At 40.8% G+C, this 19,135-nt stretch overlaps 1 protein-coding gene and 1 pseudogene across 4 annotated transcripts in view; both read right to left on the reverse strand.

The window, feature by feature from the left end:
- Nf1 (neurofibromin 1) overlaps positions 1–19,135 on the reverse strand; it is a 259,312-nt gene that overhangs the window by 9,691 nt on the left and 230,486 nt on the right. For 3 of the 4 annotated variants that reach the window (XM_026780142.1, XM_005349426.2, XM_005349425.2), the window contains 7 exons: positions 16,727–16,884; positions 11,611–11,733; positions 10,952–11,079; positions 10,516–10,616; positions 7,714–7,856; positions 7,336–7,382; positions 5,861–6,077 (listed from right to left, as the gene is read on the reverse strand). In XM_026780142.1, coding sequence (XP_026635943.1) covers positions 5,861–6,077; positions 7,336–7,382; positions 7,714–7,856; positions 10,516–10,616; positions 10,952–11,079; positions 11,611–11,733; positions 16,727–16,884 — 917 coding nt within the window. The remainder of the gene's footprint in view (positions 1–5,860; positions 6,078–7,335; positions 7,383–7,713; positions 7,857–10,515; positions 10,617–10,951; positions 11,080–11,610; positions 11,734–16,726; positions 16,885–19,135) is intronic. The other variant, XM_026780143.1, reaches the window with a different exon arrangement.
- Positions 13,009–15,031, reverse strand: LOC101982080 (annotated as a pseudogene).

A 19,135-nucleotide genomic window follows, 5' to 3' on the forward strand; every position in this document is an offset into this window, starting at 1 on the left:
TGAAGGCCAGAAGAGGGCACCAGACCTCCTTACAGATGGTTGTGAGCCACCATGTGGTTGCTGGGAATTGAACTCAGGACCTTTGGAAGAGCAGGCAATGTTCTTAACCACTGAGCCATCTCTCCAGCCCCATAAAGAAAGAATATTAAGAGCTGCAAAGGAAAAAGGTCAAGTAACATATAAAGGCAGACCTATCAGAATTACACCTGACTTCTCATGGGAGATGATCAAAGCCAGAAGGTCATGGTCAAGCATTATGTAGACATTAAGAGACCACAAACGCCAGCCCAGACTACTATACCCAGCAAAACTGTGAATCACCATAGGAGGACAAAACAAGATATTCCATGACAAATCTAGATTTCACCAATACCTAGCCACAAACCCAGCCCTACACAAAATACTAAAAGGAAAACTCTAACTCAAGGAAGATGGCTACACCAACAAAAACACAGACAATTGATGATCTCTTAACAGCAAATCCCGAAGAAGAAAAAAATGCACAAATTAACATTACCAACGATGAAAACTAAATTAACAGGAGACAGCAACCACTGGTCATTAATATCCCTTAATGTAAATGGACTCAACTCACCTATAAAAAGGCACAGGCTAACAGATTGGATAAGAAAACAGAATCCATCCTTCTTCTGCATACAAGAAACGCATCTCGAAAGAGAAAAAGAGGCATCAGAGGGCTGGAGAGATGGCTCAGCAGTAAAGAACACTGGCTGCACAAATAGCATAAAATATCTCGGAGTAACTCTAACCAAACAAGTGGAAGACTTGTATGACAAGAACTTTAAATCTTTGAAAAAAAAAATGAAGAAGACACCAGAAAGTGGAAAGATCTCCCATGCTCTTGGGTAGGCAGAATTAACATAGTAAAAATGGTGATCTTACCAACAACAAGATTCAATGCAATGCCCAGCAAAATTCTTCAAAGACCTCAAAAGAATGATACTCAACTTCATATGGAAAAGCAAAATACCCAGGATAGCCAAAACAATCTTGTACAATAAAAGAACTTTTGGAGGCATCACAATCCCTGACTCAAACTCTACTACAGAGCTATAGTACTGAAAACAGCCTGGTATTGGCATAAAAACAGACAGGAGGACCAATGGAACCGAATAGAAGACCCCGATATCAATCCACACATCTTCAAACACCTGATCTTTGATAAAGAAGCAAAAAATATCAAATGGAAAAAAAGAAAGCATATTTAACAAGTGGTCCTGACATAACTGGATATCAACATGTAGAAGAATGAAAATAGACTCATATCTATCACCATGCACAAAACTCAAGTCCAAATGGATCAAAGACTTCAATATAAAGCCAGCCACACTGAACTTTATAGAAGAGAAATTGGGTAGTACACTTGAACGCATTGGCACAGGGAACCACTTCCTAAATAGAAACCCAGCAGCACAGACACTGAGAGAAACAATTAATAAATGGGACCTCCTGAAACTGAAAAGCTTCTGTAAAGCAAAGGACATGGTCAACAAGAAAAAAATGACAGCCTACAGAATGGGAAAAGATCTTCACTAACCCCAGACAGAGGTCTGATCTCTAAAATATATAAAGAACTCAAGAAATTGGACACCAAAAGATCACATAATCCAATTAAAAAAAATGGAGTACAGACCTAAACAGAGAATTCTCAATAGAAGAATCTAAAATGGCTAGAAGACACTTAAGGAAATGTTCAACATCCTTAGTCATCAGAGAAATGCAAATCAAAACAACTCTGAGATTCCATCTTACACCTGCAAGAATGGCCAAAATCAAAAACACTGACAACAACTTATGCTGGAGAGGTTGTGGGGAAAAGGGAACACTCCTGAATTGCTGGTGGGAATGCAAGCCGGTACAACCCCTTTGGATGTCAGTGTGGTGATTTCTCAGAAAATTAGGAAACAACCTTCCTCAAGACCCAGTAATACCACTTTTGGGTATATACCCAAAGGTGCTCAATCCTCCCACAAGGACATGTGATGTAGGAGGGTCTTCTATCTATCTGTTGTTTTACTGGTTAATAAAGAAATTGCCTTGGCCTTTTTTTTTTTTTTGCTTTTCTTAAAAATATTTATTTATTATGTATACAATATTCTGTCTGTATGCCTGAAGGCCAGAAGAGGGCGCCAGACCTCTTTATAGATGGTTGTGAGCCACCATGTGGTTGCTGGGAATTGAACTCAGGACCTTTGGAAGAGCAGGCAATGCTCTTAACCACTGAGCCATCTCTCCAGCCCCTGCCATGGCCTTTTGATAGGGCAGAATTTAGATAGGTGGAGTAGACCGAACAGAATGCTGGGAGAAAGAAAGCAGAGTCATGCAGATGCCATGGAGCCAGCTGCCAGGTCAGACATGCTGAATCTTTCCCATCACCTCGTGATGCTACACAGATTATTAGAAATGGGTTAATCAAGATGTGAGAGCCGGGCGGTGGTGGCGCACGCCTTTAATCCCAGCACTCGGGAGGCAGAGGCAGGCGGATCTCTGTGAATTTGAGACCAGCCTGGTCTACAAGAGCTAGTTCTAGGACAGGCTCCAAAGCCACAGAGTTAGCCAATAAGAGGCTAGAACTAACGGGCCAGGCAGTATTTAAATGAATACAGTTTCTGTGTAATTATTTTGGGTAAAGCTAGCCGGTGGCCAGGAGCTGGGCGGCAGGAAGCAGCCCACAGCTCCTTCTACAGACATGTGCTCAACTATGTTCATAGCAGCTTTGTTTGTCATAGCCAGAATCTGGAAACAACCTAAATGCCCCTAGACAAAAGAATGGATAAGGAAAATGTGTTACATTTACATAATGGAGTACTACACAGCAGAAAAGAATAACAACAGCTTGAATTTTGCAGGCAAATGGATGGAGCTAGAAAACATTATTTTGAGTGAGGTAACCCAGACACAAAAAGAAAATTATTGCATATACTCACTCATAGGTGGTTTTTAAACATAAAGCAAAGAAAACCAGCCTACAAATCACAATCCCAGAGAACTTAGACAACAATGCGGACACTAAGAGAAACTTACATAGATCTAATCTACATGAGAAGTAGAAAGTAGAAAAAGACAAGATCTCCTGAGTAAATTGGGAGCATAGGGATCTTGGGGGAGGATTAAAGGCATGGGGGGGTGGTAGGGAGGGAAGCAGAGAAATATGTAGAGCTCAATAAATATCAACTTAAAAAAAGAATTAAAAAAAAAAGTGGTTCTCTTGCCTGGGATTCCAGATATGAGCCACCATACCTTTCTTTTTATGGTGAGGATTAAACCTATGACCTTACACCACTGAGCTCCATTCCCAACCTTTTTCTGGATCTTTCTAATATGCTCATTCTCTGATATCTGAAGAGGATGTAGGGAGAGGACTTGGAATAAAATAGTTATGAAGATTCAACATATTGTTAAGCACACATCTTTAATCCCAGTACTGAGAAGGCAGAGGCAGGTGTAACTCTTTTAAGTCTGAAGCCAGCCTGGTCTACATTGTGAGTTCCAGGACAGTCAGGGTTACATACTGAGTGAGCCCATGCTCAACCTCCCTCCTCCCACTCCTGGAAAAAAGATTCAACATGACTTTCATACAAGCTTCTTTGCTCATCATTAGGCTAAAGCAAGGGAGTCTGAGGGCTGCAACACAAGTCACACATTAGGAGCACAGACAGAAACTATGGTAGCTTCTTTTTTTTTTTTTAAAGATTTATTTATTTATTATGTATACAGTATTCTGCCTACATATATCCTATAGGCCAGTAGAGGGCATCAAATCTCATTAAAGATAGTTGTGAGCCATCATGTGGTTGCTGGGAACTGAACTCAGGACCTCTGGAAGAGCAGCCAGTGCTATTAACCTCTGAGCCACCTCTCCAGCCCACTATGGTAGCTTCTTAAAGCCCAGCGTGCACAAGAATCACCCATGTTCATCATGAGGCTGACTGGGCTCCATGCTTGGGATTTTACATAGGAGGCACGGGAAGCTCAAGCACCTAATCTCAAATGATGCTGATGCTGGTGTAGGATCACACTTATCCTAGAGAACAAGGGATGCAGATATGGGGAAAAAATGGGCAGACTACTGGGAGATAAAACAATCATCCGATTGATAATTCACAAAGAAAGTTTAAGAACTGAATATAGCTGGGTGGTGGTGGCGCACAATTTTAATCACAGCATTTGGGGAGGCAGAGGCAGGAAGAGTTCTGTGAGTCTGAGGCCAGTCTGGTCTCAAGAGTTGAGTTTCAGGGAAGCCAGGGCTAAATAGAGAAAATCTGTCTTGAAAAACAAAACAAGAATTGAATATAATTGTTTTACAAAATAGTGTATAAGTTCAGTATTCTACCTTGCTTTTTTCTTTAGCATCTTCAAACTACCACGTCATGGAAATGTTCATGTAACACTGTGACAACTATTCACAGAGTCTATTTATAGATCCCGATTCATGTAGGGAAAATGTGCGCTAACAGCTAGCACTGACACGGACTATGCACACCACTTCAAAGACTTTCCCTATAGACTGAGATCACCACACACGGCCTTTTCAGATAATGAAACTTAGGTAACTTAAGTAATGAATCCTTTTTAAACATTTTTACAAACTTAGAAGAAAATCTTTTCAATAGAGCACACAACCCAAGCATGAGCTTTTCAGTGTTACTCACTGTCTTCACAACTCACACAAAAGTTAATGTTCTATAGTAAGCACTCCAGGTCAACCAGAGCTGTATAAAGCCATTCCTTTAGACAGTAACTGAGCTTGGAGCTGGGCAGGGGCCATTTCTGCCATCTGTTTTCTTTCAGTACCTCAGGGGCTCTTAGCTATTGCTACTTAGTGTACTGACTTCTAAATTTCATCATCCATGAGTGCATTCATCTTCAATCCTGGCACTAGAAAGTAAAGCACGCAGATCTCTGTGAGTTTAGGCCAGCCCAGTCTACAGAGTTCTAGGTCAGCTGAAATTAGAAAGTGAGACCCTGTCTCAAAATAAAAATAAATAAAAATAAAATTTCACTGGTCCACTTTCCCCATTTAATCAATCCAAGAGTGACTATACAGAAGGATTATAATGATGGGTTTTAAGATTTCTTTTTCCTCTGTGTGTGTGTTGTTCCTCAAGTCTACCTTTCTGTGAAACAGAGAGTCTCACTGTCCTGGAAATTACCAAGGAGGCTAGACTAGCTGGCTACTTAGCCCCAGGTGTTTTGCCTCTATCTCCTGGGTGCTAGGATTACAAGCATGTACCAACACAAATGGTTTTTTTTTTTTCCCTTAAATGTTGGTTTTGGGGATTTAACTCAGGTCCTTAAGTTTTCAAGGGAAGTATTCTACCAACATAGTTATCTCTGCAGCTCCAAGATGTAATTTTTTTGTAAGGTTTTTTTTTTTTTTTTTTTTTTTTTTTAGGGTCTGGTTGTTTACATAATCCCAGATCTTCAGGCTAGTCTATGGTCTATGGATGGCTGACTTGTTGCTACCATCAATAAAGTGGGGTGATGACTAGACTTTGTATGTGTGTGTGTGTGTTTATAGTATGCTGCATCAGAGACATGTAAGTACTTAGGGTTGTGTTAGTATAGGTGTTCATTTATAAGTAATGTAGCTTAGTTTGTCCTTTTGGTCCAAACCTATGTGGATACTAAATATCACTTCGTATTTCCCTCTCTTTTATCCAACTTGTTGGCAAGCAGCTCTGAAGAGTAACAACGGTCAGTTACATAGTAAAGAAATGTAAAGTGAACCTCATGAGGAGAAGGAGCAAAATCTGCTATAATCTGACCACAAGGGAGTTCCTAATGTTGGTATAGTAGCGTCATTGCTCAAAGTCACAGAAAGATCACATTTACTGACCTGGGGAATGCTGGGAAGTTGCAAGTGAGGTCATGGAATTAGAGAGGTTAAGGTTGGCAGTGATACTAAGCTGGCTCTGCAGTGCAGGAGGGTAAGGAGATGTGGGTGTCAGGAGGGACTCCTCACTGGCTTCTTCATCAATTCCAGGCAAGTACGTGTCAATCAAGGCATCAAGAAACTTAACAATAAGCTCAGCATAGTCTGGGATTTGTGTTTGCTGTAATGGAAAATAGGACATTATTTTAGCTCCATTTTAAAAAAATTCCCTCTGAAGCCAAGAAAGGTTAACTGATATCTGGGGCTTGGTTGACTGCTTTGCTTTCTTCCTTTGTTTATATTCTAGACCATTAAAAAGGGGGACTGGAGTAGTATTTAGAGACAACTATGGAATTTAAAGCTTGAAATTTTATTTAGCTTCCCCTAAAAGCTTCCAGATGAACCTGCAATTTCTGAAAGCCATGCCCAGACAGAGGGTTTGAATCCACAGACAATGTAGTCCTCAGCAATGATGTCTAGCCAGTTTCCCAAAGAAGAGAAAGTGGGCAGAGCACCATCAGGCCAGCTGCTACTCAGATGCCCCCAGAGAGACACAGAGGGGCTCAGCAGAATACAACCATCCACCTGTTAAAAACTTCTGCATAACACACTTCTGTGACTTCAGGCCCATCTTTTTAATGACAACCTATGCATATCAACAGTTATTACAAATAAACTAAATCTAACCCTTAAAACTGGAATGAGATATAGATAGCTCATCAAGATTTAACACCCCAGTATCTAGGATACTGTGGGGGGGGGGGCAGAAGCCCTGCCTTCAAGGAACTTCAATTATTTTAAAAGAGATCATCTACAAAAAAATAATAAACACAAATTCATGCAGTACACCAACAAATGCTAGTCAAAGAAAATGAACAGTGAAGAACAAACTCAATATAATAGTTGGATGTAAAAATGTGCCCCTGGGGTAGATTTTAACAGGCATCATGCTCTTTGCTATTCACCAGACAGGTGTGTGAGTTGCTGGTACATGTAGAGGTCCAGCAGTGGTTCTCAATCTGATGCTGTGACCCTTTAATACAGTTCCTCATGTTGTGGTCATCCCTAAACATAAACTTATTTTGTTGCTACTTCATAACTATAATTTTGTTACTGTTATGAATCGTAATGTGAATATCTGATTATGTCACCCCAAAGGGGTCATGACCCCCAGATTAAGAACCACTGGTCTACAAGCAGAAAGTTTCATAGAGGCTTTATCACACCCTTCTGAGAAGTCAAGCCTGAATTCAATATTTTAAAATAAAAATTAATAGATAAACATATTAAAGGTATTGCCTCTTTTGGAAAAATCTTTCTAAAACAATGTGTTTGAGATGGTACTTTGGTTTGAGGATAGTGTGTGCTCTGAAACAGGCTCACAAATATAGCTAAAGACTCTGGCTTATCAAAAATTAGAGAAAAGTCTTTTTTCTTACCTTTGAAAAGGGTCCTGCAAACCGCCATAAGCCATTGAAACCAAAACCTGTAAAACATCAAATGCTACTCTTACAACAAGCAAGGCAGCTTTAGATAGTAATGGAAATTAAGCTTGTATAGCCGACAGAATCTATGCATATATTTAAGACATTTTAAAATGAGTGTCAAAGATGACTAAAATGTTCTTAAAATAGGCTTAGCATTTAACTGGTCAAGCAGTTATCTTACTGAACATATAACTTAGAGTCAGAAAATGACATGAAGGGAGGGAGAGAAGTAGGAAGGAGCCTATCCCTTCTAGAGAATTCTACATCAGTGCTTGTACAACAGTGCCACAGCTGCAGGCTATCAGGTCCTCTCCTGGTATACTTAGTTACTTTGCAGGTAAGATGTTTGGTACTGTGGAGGGGATTCCTCATGATACACCACACTCTGCACAATTCCATGGATTGGATTTAACAAATTTGGATCTTGGCACAATGACAAGAGGGTATTGATCTTAGAGTCCAACAAATTGTGCCTAAAAAAAAAGTAAACAGAGGAACATTAAATAAAAAGATTTACTGGAAAGCATAATATATATTCCTTAGAACAATGTGGCAAAACTGAAGACAAGCGCTGTTAACTTTCTGGTGCTTTTCTAAGCCATCTAGTGAATGAGTGTGTGTGAGTGGACTGCCTTTCGTTTTAACACACTCTGTACCCTCTACGTCCTCTGCTGTCTGCTTGTATACACTTCAAGGGGTAAACTCAAATTTTAATACTAACTAGTGCCAAATCAGACTGAATTTTGCTAAGGAAAGCACAATTAGTTTGGAAGGGGTAGAATGTGGAACCTTACAAAGAAATCATTTCCAAATCAGCTGCAATCTACTAATAAAAATCTATTTAAAAAGTAACATCCAGCCGGGCGATGGTGGCGCACGCCTGTAATCCCAGCACTCGGGAGGCAGAGGCAGGCGGATCTCTGTGAGTTCGAGACCAGCCTGGTCTACAGAGCTAGTTCCAGGACAGGCTCCAAAGCCACAGAGAAACCCTGTCTCGAAAAACAAAAAACAAAACAAAACAAAACAAAACAAAAAAGTAACATCCAGATATGTGAAATTCAGAAACTTTAAAATGAGATTAAACAACAAATGCTGGATGTTCAATAAGCTACACTGATGTACTCAGGTTTATAAACTGAAGTGTGCTTACGGTATCTTCAGTTGTTTGACAGAACTGTTTAAAAATGTCCAACACCAGGTTCATTCTACTTCCCCTTCACAGGTATCGGATTCTCCCAAGATTTTTATCTCAGCAATGAAACCACTACCATCCATTCATGCAAACCATCCATCCAGCAGTACTCCTTAGGGACCTGCATGGACAACCTCTAGAATTCTTTCCTCCTAAATGTGCTTTCAATTCTACCTCTCCTTATACTCCAGATACTGGCCTCCTGGAATAGTGTCCTTATTACAATCTTTCTGAATCAACATACTGTTTCTTCCAAATCATTCTCAACATAATAGCCAGAGTATATTTCCATAGTAACCTCATTACCAATTAAAAATTTCCCAACAGTTTTGCACTGTACAAAGGGATATAAACTCAATATTTAACAATGGCATACACAAAGGCTTTAGCCAGACCTATGCCCTATGTCCATCCTTCACCTTGAACTCTATTGCTCTGCATTCTACACAAAGGCCCTTTTACAGTTTTTTAAATTTGCCAATAACTTTCTGTAAGAGTTGTCAGCTGACATACCCAGGAGGAAGGACTCTCAACTGAAGAATTGTTCCTATCAGAATGGTCTGTGTAACGTTTTCTTGATTTCTAACTGATGTAGAGGGCCCAGTCCACTGTGGACTGTGCCAGCCCTGGGCTGGTGGGCTTGGCATGTATGAGACAGGTAACTGAACAAGCCAGTAGGCAGCATTCTCCCATGGTCTCTGCTCTAGTTCCTGCCCTGGCTTCCCTCAATGATTGGATTCTAACTCGTAAGATGAAATAATACCTTCCCCTACCAAGTTGTTATTCTTTTCTTTTTTTAAAATTTGTTTTATGTATATGAGAATTTTGTCTACATGTATGTCTGTGTACCACATGAGAGCCTGGTGAACACAGAGGCCAGAAGTGGGTATCAAATTCCCTGTACCTGGAGTTACAGACAGTTGTGAAATACCATATGGGTGTTGGGAGTCATTCTCTGGAAAAGCAGACATGCTTTCAACTGCAGAGCTAGCTCTCTAGTCCTTTCCCCCAAGCTATTTTGGTCAGTGTTTTATCACAGCAACAGAAATCAAATGAGAGCAAATACTTTGAAGTTCAAGTGTTGAGAGTAAAACCAACCTCCTAAATAAGAGGTCAATTCTGTTTTCACTCAGCTGTGAATAAATACAGAAATCCTACGAAAAAGAAAACAAAGGGCTAGCAAGATGGCTCAGTGGATAAGGTGACAGTTGTCAAGTCTGATGACCCGAGTTTCATCTCCAGGAGCAAACATGTGGAAGAAGAGTATTGACTCACCTCCACATGTATGCCATAGTACATATGCACGTGTGCACTAAAATAAGTGAAATATTTAAAAGAAAAGATTTGGGCATCCCCCACCCACCATCACACAAAGAAAACTAAAGCAGGCTGGTTTAAACATAGCAATCTATCAGTTTGCTCCTGTGAAAACTGTACAATACTCATTAAGATAACCCACTAAAGTAATCATTAAGATTAGGGAAAAAAACATAGCTGTAGTCACTATTAAATTATAGGTTTTAAGATTTATTTTTCTTTTCAATCATGTGTTTGCATGTCTGTTTGTGTGTGGATAATGTGAATATGTGTTCAGTGTCCTCCGAGGTCAGAAAAGGATGCTGGGAATGGAACTCAGGTCCTTTGCAAAACCAGTATACATGCTCCTAACTGCTGAGCTATCTCTTCAGCCCCACAGCTACAGTTTTTGTTTTGGGGGCTGGGGATCAACCTTGGGCCCTTGTGCATGCTAAGCATGTGTTCTATAGAGCTGTAGTCCCAACCCTTAAAATCACTAACCATTTCTCTATCTGGTTAAAAACACTAGCTCCATTCCCCACTCAGGTAGTAGATATCACTGAAATACACTTCCTGTACCTTTTTAGAGCAACCGACACAAAGACAGACACAGAGGCTAACTACAAACAAGAGGAGATACTTACACAACAGGAAACACTTTGGGAAACACAACACTGGCTTCTGCTAGGTATTCATAAAGAATTCGTTGATCAAATTCATCTGTAGTATATTTTACCAGTGTAGCCTGCCAAGATGCAAAAAGAGTAAACATGTTATGACTGAATCTTTATATTTTGGTGAAGTAAAAACATCTTCCTTTCATATTTGTAATATTTAAGGGGCTGCTAAGAATTTGAGCAGGGAAACCCTCAAAAAGACAAAGTTCTGCCAGGAGTAGAGGTGGCACATGTCTTTAATCCCAGTACTCAGGAGGCAGAAGTAGATGGATCTCTGTGAGTTCAAGGCCAGACTGGTCTGCACTGTGAGTTCTAGGACAACCAGGGCTACACAGTGAGACCCTGCCACAAAAATAAATAAGTAAACGAACAAACAGATAGGCAAAGGTGGGGGGTTCCTTACCAGAACAGTAAGAAGCAGTGCTTGGATCTTTGGGTCAGTAAGTACTTCTTCATCCAATAGAACATTTGATTCAGACACTGAGACTTTCCGTAAATGTGGGTGCTGCTGTGAGGAAATCCTTTGGGTTTCTGCAGTAGGACATGGAGTAGAGTACCTACAGTCACTTTACCCAACATATTTTAATGTTACATCTTAAATTCAACAGTTCTTTAAACAGATATCTTAATTATCAATATAACTATCATATAGAGTTACTATGCACTAATATAACTATCAGCTAGTGATTGACAGTGCTGTATTATCTATCTGTCTGTCTGTCTATCTAGTAACCTTTTTTTGAGGCATGGTTTCACAGTTAGATCAGATTTGTCTCAAATCTGGAGATCCACCTGCCTCTGCCTCCTGAATGTTGGGATTAAAGGCATGTGCCACTACCACTTGGCTCAGATCTCAAATTTGTGATCCCTCTGTCTTTGCCCCTTCAACATAGTCCTCTGGTCAATTACTTTTACTGCCAATTTAAGGGCTATAGAGAGCTTATCTTTGGAACAAGAGTATGCATTTCTATACTGTACAATAAAGATCATAAGGACTGCTGGAAATAAATGTGTCTTCTCTGTCTGTAGTGATCTAGATTATTTATCAGCTTTGTGTCTCACCCATTTCATAATCAGTTTCTGCCACTCTTCTCATTTTGGGGGGTGTTGTGATCCCTGATTCCATTTCTTGTCTTTTAGGAGCCTTTGTGTCTGATATCAAGTGATCAAAACTTTTTCTTGTTCCTATAAATAAAAGTTATAACAGATGAAAGTTCATTAACAGCAGTGTCTATAAATAATAATATCCTAATAATGTAGGCTTGCAGGGAAGGGCCTGAAGCAAGTGGAACATCCCGGGAAAGGAGTCTAGATGGCACTCTCCATTTCCTCTTCAAGGGGTCTGGCCCACAGCTTTCCAGGAGAGTAGAGTCTTTACTGGTCTAAAAAGCTTGAGATTATATTTACTATCTTGAGGATAAACTAGACTCCATCAAGAAGGGTAAGTATTGGTAACAAAGACAAGGAGGAGATTTTGGTCTGTGGGAACTGTAGAAAAACCTGAACACCCTGTTCAAGTAAGGAGATTAAGAAAAAGGGGTCAAGAAAAAGTCAAAACAGATCAACAATCTTCATAACAGGTAAAAATTAAAATTTGACTTTAATCGTTCAAGATATGTATGCCCAGAAGTACTAAAAATTAGATATATAAGGAGACATTTCAAAAGTGCAGCAAGCTGTCCTGTCTCATACTTGGCCTTGAGTTCCCCAATCACATATAGTGGTATTTAAATGTCCTTCTCTTATTTAAAGGAGAAGTATTTATACCACATTATGATCTATCTTTGCTCTTTAGATTCAGAGAATGTCTCTTTTTGCTTGGTTGGTGCAGTTCTAAATAACAATGTGGAGGTGAGTATGTAGCTCAGTGGTGGTGTACTTGTCTAGTGAGCATAGGGGTTTAATGCTCAGAAATATACACACAGTAAAAGAAAAAGTTTGTAATGCATACCTTAAATGAATTCACTTTAAAAACTAGAAATGAAGCCAATATTACAAAATCAGACAAGTGATTTGATAAATAGAACGTTCTGACTTCATGTACTAAGAGTAATAAATAATCACAAATCACAAGGCCAAAAGCATCTAGAAGAATCTAGTCCAGCCTCTACCTTACGTGTGAATGGAAGAAGCCATGATTGGTTAAGAGGTCAGCCTGAGATCACACTGCTAAGGATCCTGTACTGACCAGGATGAAAACTGCTTTTTTGAAACACTTTTTTTTTTTTTTGGATGGGTCCAGCTGAGGCCTTATTTTGGAAAATACAATTGTATTGGGTTTGGGAGGAGGCGGGGGCCAGAGGGGTATGACAGATGGAAGATTTCTCCTAAGGTTGATCAGAGGGCTAGGGCTATTCCTCTGGTGGGTCCCTCATTCCCTGCACTCTGCCATACAGCTGTCTCCTCTGTGAGCCCTGGGCAGCTGCAGGAGCACAGGCTGGCAATAGCTCCAGTAGCCCTTCACTTGGACAGGATATCAGAAGAATCTGATACCAGCTTCGCCTCGTGGGTGTCAATCTTCACAACCATAGCCTTGGAGTGACTAAAAGAGCTGGAGCCCCCAACAGAGCTGAAGTTGGGCTGGAAGGAGCTCATGCCAGAGCTGAAGCCAGGGCTGGTAAGTCCTGTAGTGAGCTGCGTGGTGTCACACCTGATGGAGATGTATAATCAACTCCTGAGATGGCTAAGGCCTGACCTATGCCTGATCACGCAATGATCATCAGCTGCTTGCATATGTGTGGGCCTATGGGCAGTGCCCACCTGGCAGTTCGGGGTTGGCAGCCCATGCCTACTTAAGGGCTGGGAGAGGTTTGCCCGAGGAGAGAGGTCAAGGAGAGGGGAAAAAAGAAGAGAGGAAGAGAGAGAGAGAGTGAATAAAGGTCCTGGAATAAACTGAAGTGAGAAGAGCTCCGGTGGTTGCATCATTCCTTGCGGGACGAGGGCTGAACGTGACAAAGTCCTCCATAGGCTGAGCCCTCCTGAGTAGTCACTGGTGGTCTTTGTATGGATACTCAAAGCTCTGCATTCCAGATTCCAGCCTGCTCTTCTCATCCTCCAGGTAGCTTGTGGTAGGTGGCGAACTCAATGTCAAGTGCCAGCTTGATGTTCATCAGCTCCTGGTACTTGTGCAGCTGCTGGGTCATGGCCTGCTTGGCCTGCTTCAGGGCAGCCTCCATCTGGACCATCGGCATCCTTAATGGCTATCTCCTCAAGTAGCTCAGCATCAGTGATGGCAACCTCCAGGGTTGCTTTCCGGCCTTTGAGATCTTCAATCTCCACCTGCAGGCAGTTGATGCTGTGGTTCGTCACAGAGATCTCGGTCTTTGTGTGGCGCAAGTCATCCCCATGCTTCCCAGCCAGAGTCTGTAATTGCTTGTACTTAATCTGATACATGCTTTCAGCCTCAGCCTGGCTGCGGTTGGTGATGTCCTCACACTGAGCACGGACTTCAGCAATGATGCTGTCCACGATCAGGAAGAAAGTGTTGTCCATAGACAGCACCACATATGTGTCTGAGACCTGAGACTGCAGCTCGCAGATCTCCTCTTCATGATCTGCTGAAGGAAGTTGTTTCATCGGTCAGCTCTTCCAGGTGGGGCTCCTGTTTCACTTTGTTCATGTATGCTTCATCCACATCCTTCTTGATGAGGACAAATTTGTTCTCCATCTCTGTATGCTTATTGATCTCATCCTTATATTTATTCTTTAAGGCCTCTACCAGGTTCTGCATGTTGCCAAGCTCTGCCTTCAGCTTCAGCTTCTCCTGGCCGAGGGCTTCCAGTTGCCATTGAAAGTTATTGATATAGCTCTCAAACATGTTCATGTTGCCCCTCAGTGTCTTCGGCTGCTGCAATAGGCTCCATCCACTTGGTCTCTAGCATCTTGTTCAGTTGCTCCAAGAAGTGCACCTTGTCAATGAAGGAGGCAAACTCGTTAAGGGATTTAATCTGCTCCTTCTCCTGAGTGTGCACAGCCTGGATGTTGGGATCCACTTCCAGCTTCAAGGGGTTCAGCAGGCTATGATTCACCATGACTTCTGTGATGTCCCCTACACTAGCCCTACTGAAGCCACCCAGACCCATGCTGGTCCCAGGCTTCCCTAGAAGCTGCTGCTGTCCAGCCCGGGAAGGCTGAAAAAGCTGATGTGCACACCGGGTGCACGCATGTATGAGTGCTGAAGGTCTGGAGACCAGAGGTGGACACCTTGTAGGACTTCTGGGTCATCCTGATGGACATGGTGAAGTCTGGAGGTTTGAGAGCAAGTGCAGCACCTGATTTTAGGCCATGGGACAGTGCCTAGCAAAGACCTTTATCCCATTAGTGCTCTCTATAGTGTTTGGAGGAAAGTGGTCATTCCATTGATTTGTCCTTCTCTTTTCTTGTACTTTAATTGTACTAGTTCCTGGGTGATCTACTCCTCTTCCTATAATGCAATTATCTAACTCTTCAAATAGTTATCAGTTTGTTTTTGTTTTTTGAGACAGCATCTCTCTATTATGTAGCTCTGGCTGTCTTTGAACATGCTATGTAGATCAAGCTGGCTTCAAACTCACAGAGATCCTTCTGCCACTGCTTTCCAATTGCTGGAATTAATGGTTTGCCCTACCACTTCCAGCTATCAGTTCTTTAAGGAGAACACACATAAAACCTTTCTTCCAGCTTTGAAATGTATGGCGAACTGCTGCTCTCCACGGCTGTCCAATGTGCAACAGCAAAGCAGGGCTCCTGCTCCTCAGTGCCCAAAAGTCTCCGGGGACCATCAATCTTCATTCACATTAATGATCACAGATTATACATTCCAAAATATCTGAGTAACAATGAAAATGGCAGCCAATAAAAGGCAAGCAGTACCTCACACTTGCTCTGTGGGTCAGTGGATGGTCTCTTTCAGGAATTCACTTATCAGTTACCAGAAAGGAGAGGACTCAGTATTGTAGGTTTATTTCTCAGAGGAATATTCGTGAACTGAGCAACATTAACTGTCAAAAATTGCATCTTGGGCTGGCTAGATGGCTCAGTGTGGAAAGGCGCCTGCCTTAGGGCCTGACAATCTGAGTTCAATGCTCAGAATATAAAGGTTTGAAGGTATATAGAACTGACAACACAAGGCTCTCTAATGTGTGTGTATGTACCCACAAACATGTATCTCTAAAAGGAATATCCTTATTAATTGAAAAATGTCTTTTTTGTTTCAAAGAAAATATGGTGACTGGTTTCAGATCTCAGTTGATACATTCTGTTTTCAAAATGATAATTTAGGGAAAGTTACCATTATAGAGCCCTAGTACAGCAATGCTTCCTTTCTTCTAGGTATCTGTAATGACTTTTTTTTTTTTTTTTCGAGACCGGGTTTCTCTGTAGCTTTGGTGCCTGTCCTGGAACTAGCTCTTGTAGACCAGGCTGGCCTCGAACTCCCAGAGATCCGCCTGCCTTTGCCTCCCGAGTGCTGGGATTAAAGGCGTGCACCACCACCGCCCGGCTGTAATGACTCTTATACAGTCTGTTGCCCCAAAACTCAAAGGCCACAATACTTAAAAGTAGAAAATTAAAAACATAGAACTCTTTTTGCTTGGTGCAGTTCTAAATAACAATGTGGAGGTGAGTATGTAGCTCAGTGGTGGTGTACTTGTCTAGTGAGCATAGGGGTTTAATGCTCAGAAATACACACACAGTAAAAGAAAAAGTTTGTAATGCATACCTTAAATGAACTCACTTTAAAAACCAAATCAAATTAAATTCAAAGCCATTCCAAAGTTTCATTCTCAAAGATATAGCTGAACTGATCTATCAAAATCAAACTCCCTTATAAAAGCCACACAAGGGCTGAAGAGATGGCTTGGTGATTAAAACACATGTCACTCTTCCAGGGATCCAGGTTCTGTTCCCAGCAAGAACAGGAAGCTCACAAATGTCTGTAACTTCAGTTCCAAGGAATATGATGCCCTTCTGGCAACCACAGGCACCAGGCACACATGTGGTATACATCTATACAAATGCAGGCAAAACACTCATACATATAAAGTAAATAAATGAAATTAAAAAGTCACAAAAGCTTTTGTTACATCAAAACAGTAAACGTTGATGATATAGTTTCAAATAATTCCAAGAGAGAAAGTAGTTAACCATTTATCACAGCAATAATAATGTAAAACTTGACATGAAATCAAGATAAACTAACCAAGCAATTTCTTTGTGTTGGCTTGAGAAGGCTGCCCCATGTCCAAGCTCATGGATTTCCTGGCCCGGGGACTGGTCTGGCCTACAGATTGGTAGGTTGCTGCAAGGTATCCTTCTGAACCTTTGGGAGAAGACCATGGCTGGTTCTCCTTTAGTGTCCTGGAAGATTTAAATAATTTAGAAGAATTAATTAACAAGAAGATGACAAATATAACTACTGTTCACTCGTTCCTAATAGCTATCCTATTTCCTAATGATGGCAACAAATTAGTCTGAAAACTGCACTTTAAAGGGCTATAGGACACAAACTTGCTAAGTTCCCATTAAGTTGCCCAGGCTGGCTTGAACTTGTTATGCATTCCAAGTTGGATGGTCTTGAACTTCTAATCCTTCTGCCTTAGTTTCCAGAATGCTAGCGTTACAGATATGTACCACTACACTACAGTTGGCTCTTAGGGTACAACTCCTAATGTACTCCCAGAAGTATCAATGTTACATAGGAAGATCTATACTGCATAATTTTGCCTTTTCTTTCCTGCGGTACAGGGATTGGATCCAGAACCTCACAAATGCATGGCAAGTGTTCTAAACCCCGAACTACTTACATATTTATTGATTGACTGAGATAAGGTCTCATGTAGTCCAGGCTGGCCTGAAACTCACTATGAAGTCAAGGATGACACTAAACTTCCCCAAGTGCTGAGTTGACAGGTGTGTGCTACCACAGCCAGCTTTCTGAAGTACTGGGGATTAAACTTAGGGCCATACACATATTAGAAAAGATTTCTCTACCAACCAAGCTACATCTCCAGCTTCTGTTTCATTTTTGACACAGGGCCATATGTAGCCAAGGCTGGCCTCAAACTCATCATATAGCTAAGGATGCACTTGAATTCCTGATCTTCCTACTTCTATCTCCTAAGTATTGGGACTACAGGCATTTGCCACCACACATGGCTCCAAATTTTCCAATTTAACAAATAAAAATTGCATTATTTCTACAGTGTGCAACATGATTTTTAAAATGTACACATGTGGCATGCCTAAAATATGCAAACTTAGGACATGTATTACCCTACATATTTTTCATGCATTGCAGTGAGAACACTAATATCTTTTACCTTTACCTTAGCACTTTTCAGATATATGTTAAATACACTGTCATTAACTTATGTTGAATAATAGATCTCTTGAACTTATTGCATTGAATTTTCTTCTTTTCCCCTGGTTTTTCAAGACAGGGTTTCTCTGTGTAACAGACCTGGTTGTCCTGAACCTTGCATTGTAGACCAAGTTGGCCTTGAATTCACAGATATCCACCACCTACTTCTGCTTCTGGGATTAAAGGTGTGTACCACCACTGCCCATTTGCACTGAATTTTATAATCAGAAAAAATAAAGTCTAAATAAGCATTTGTATTATTACATCATTTAAAAACCAATAAAATTAAGATTGAGAATTAAGTTTTCACTAAATACAGGCAACTAAGTTACTTTTTCCTTTCAATAACTAAAGCAAGAAAATAAACTCATGTGAATAACTGAAGAAATAGACACATAGAACACTGTGTCTATGGGGAAAACTTGCTACACTGTTGCTGTCAAGTGCTGGTGAGGTCTTCTTACAATCAAAAAGAAAGATGTTAGTAAGTTTAATGACATGATCTCTCAAAGATCATTTTCTTATGTTCAACACTGTGTATCCAAACCACAAATATATTTTTGTTTAATTCATATTATAGAACAATTCCCCAAAGATAGCAGTTACATTGGGGGAAAAAAAATCCTAGATGAAGCCACATGTAATAGTAGACAGAGTTTTATGATTCTCTCATATAGACCTACATTATAGAAGCTGGGTATGGTGGTAAAGGCCTTTAATCCCAGAACTTGGTGGAGGCAGATCTCTGTGAGTTTAAGGTCAGTCTACTCTACATACTGAGTTCCAGACCATCCAGGGACATAAAGTCAGACCTTGTATCAAAGCAACGACAATAAAACTACACCATAGAAAGGTTCTAATGTAATGACATTAGTAAACAGTGCATGCAAATGTTTTTAACAATTTATATCACTTAAAAAAAAAGATTTTATTTACTTCACGTGTATGAGTGTTTTGCCTACATGCATGTATATTTGCCATGTGTGTGCCCCATGGTGGTCAAGAGGGTGTCAGAGTCTCTGGATCTTCAGGTACAGATGGCTGTGAGCAACCACATGGGTGATGGGAACTGAACCCAGGTCCTTTGCAAGAATACAAGTAATGGACTGGAGAGAAGGCTCAAAGGTTAAGATCAATGGCTCAACCACAGGGTGGCTCACAGCCATCTATATTTATTTTTATTTATTTATTTATTTATTTATTTTTTTGGGGGGGGTTTCGAGACAGGGTTTCTCTGTGGCTTTGGAG

Source organism: Microtus ochrogaster, chromosome 7 (genome assembly GCF_000317375.1).
Source record: "Microtus ochrogaster isolate Prairie Vole_2 chromosome 7, MicOch1.0, whole genome shotgun sequence".
Classification (NCBI taxonomy): domain Eukaryota; kingdom Metazoa; phylum Chordata; class Mammalia; order Rodentia; family Cricetidae; genus Microtus; species Microtus ochrogaster.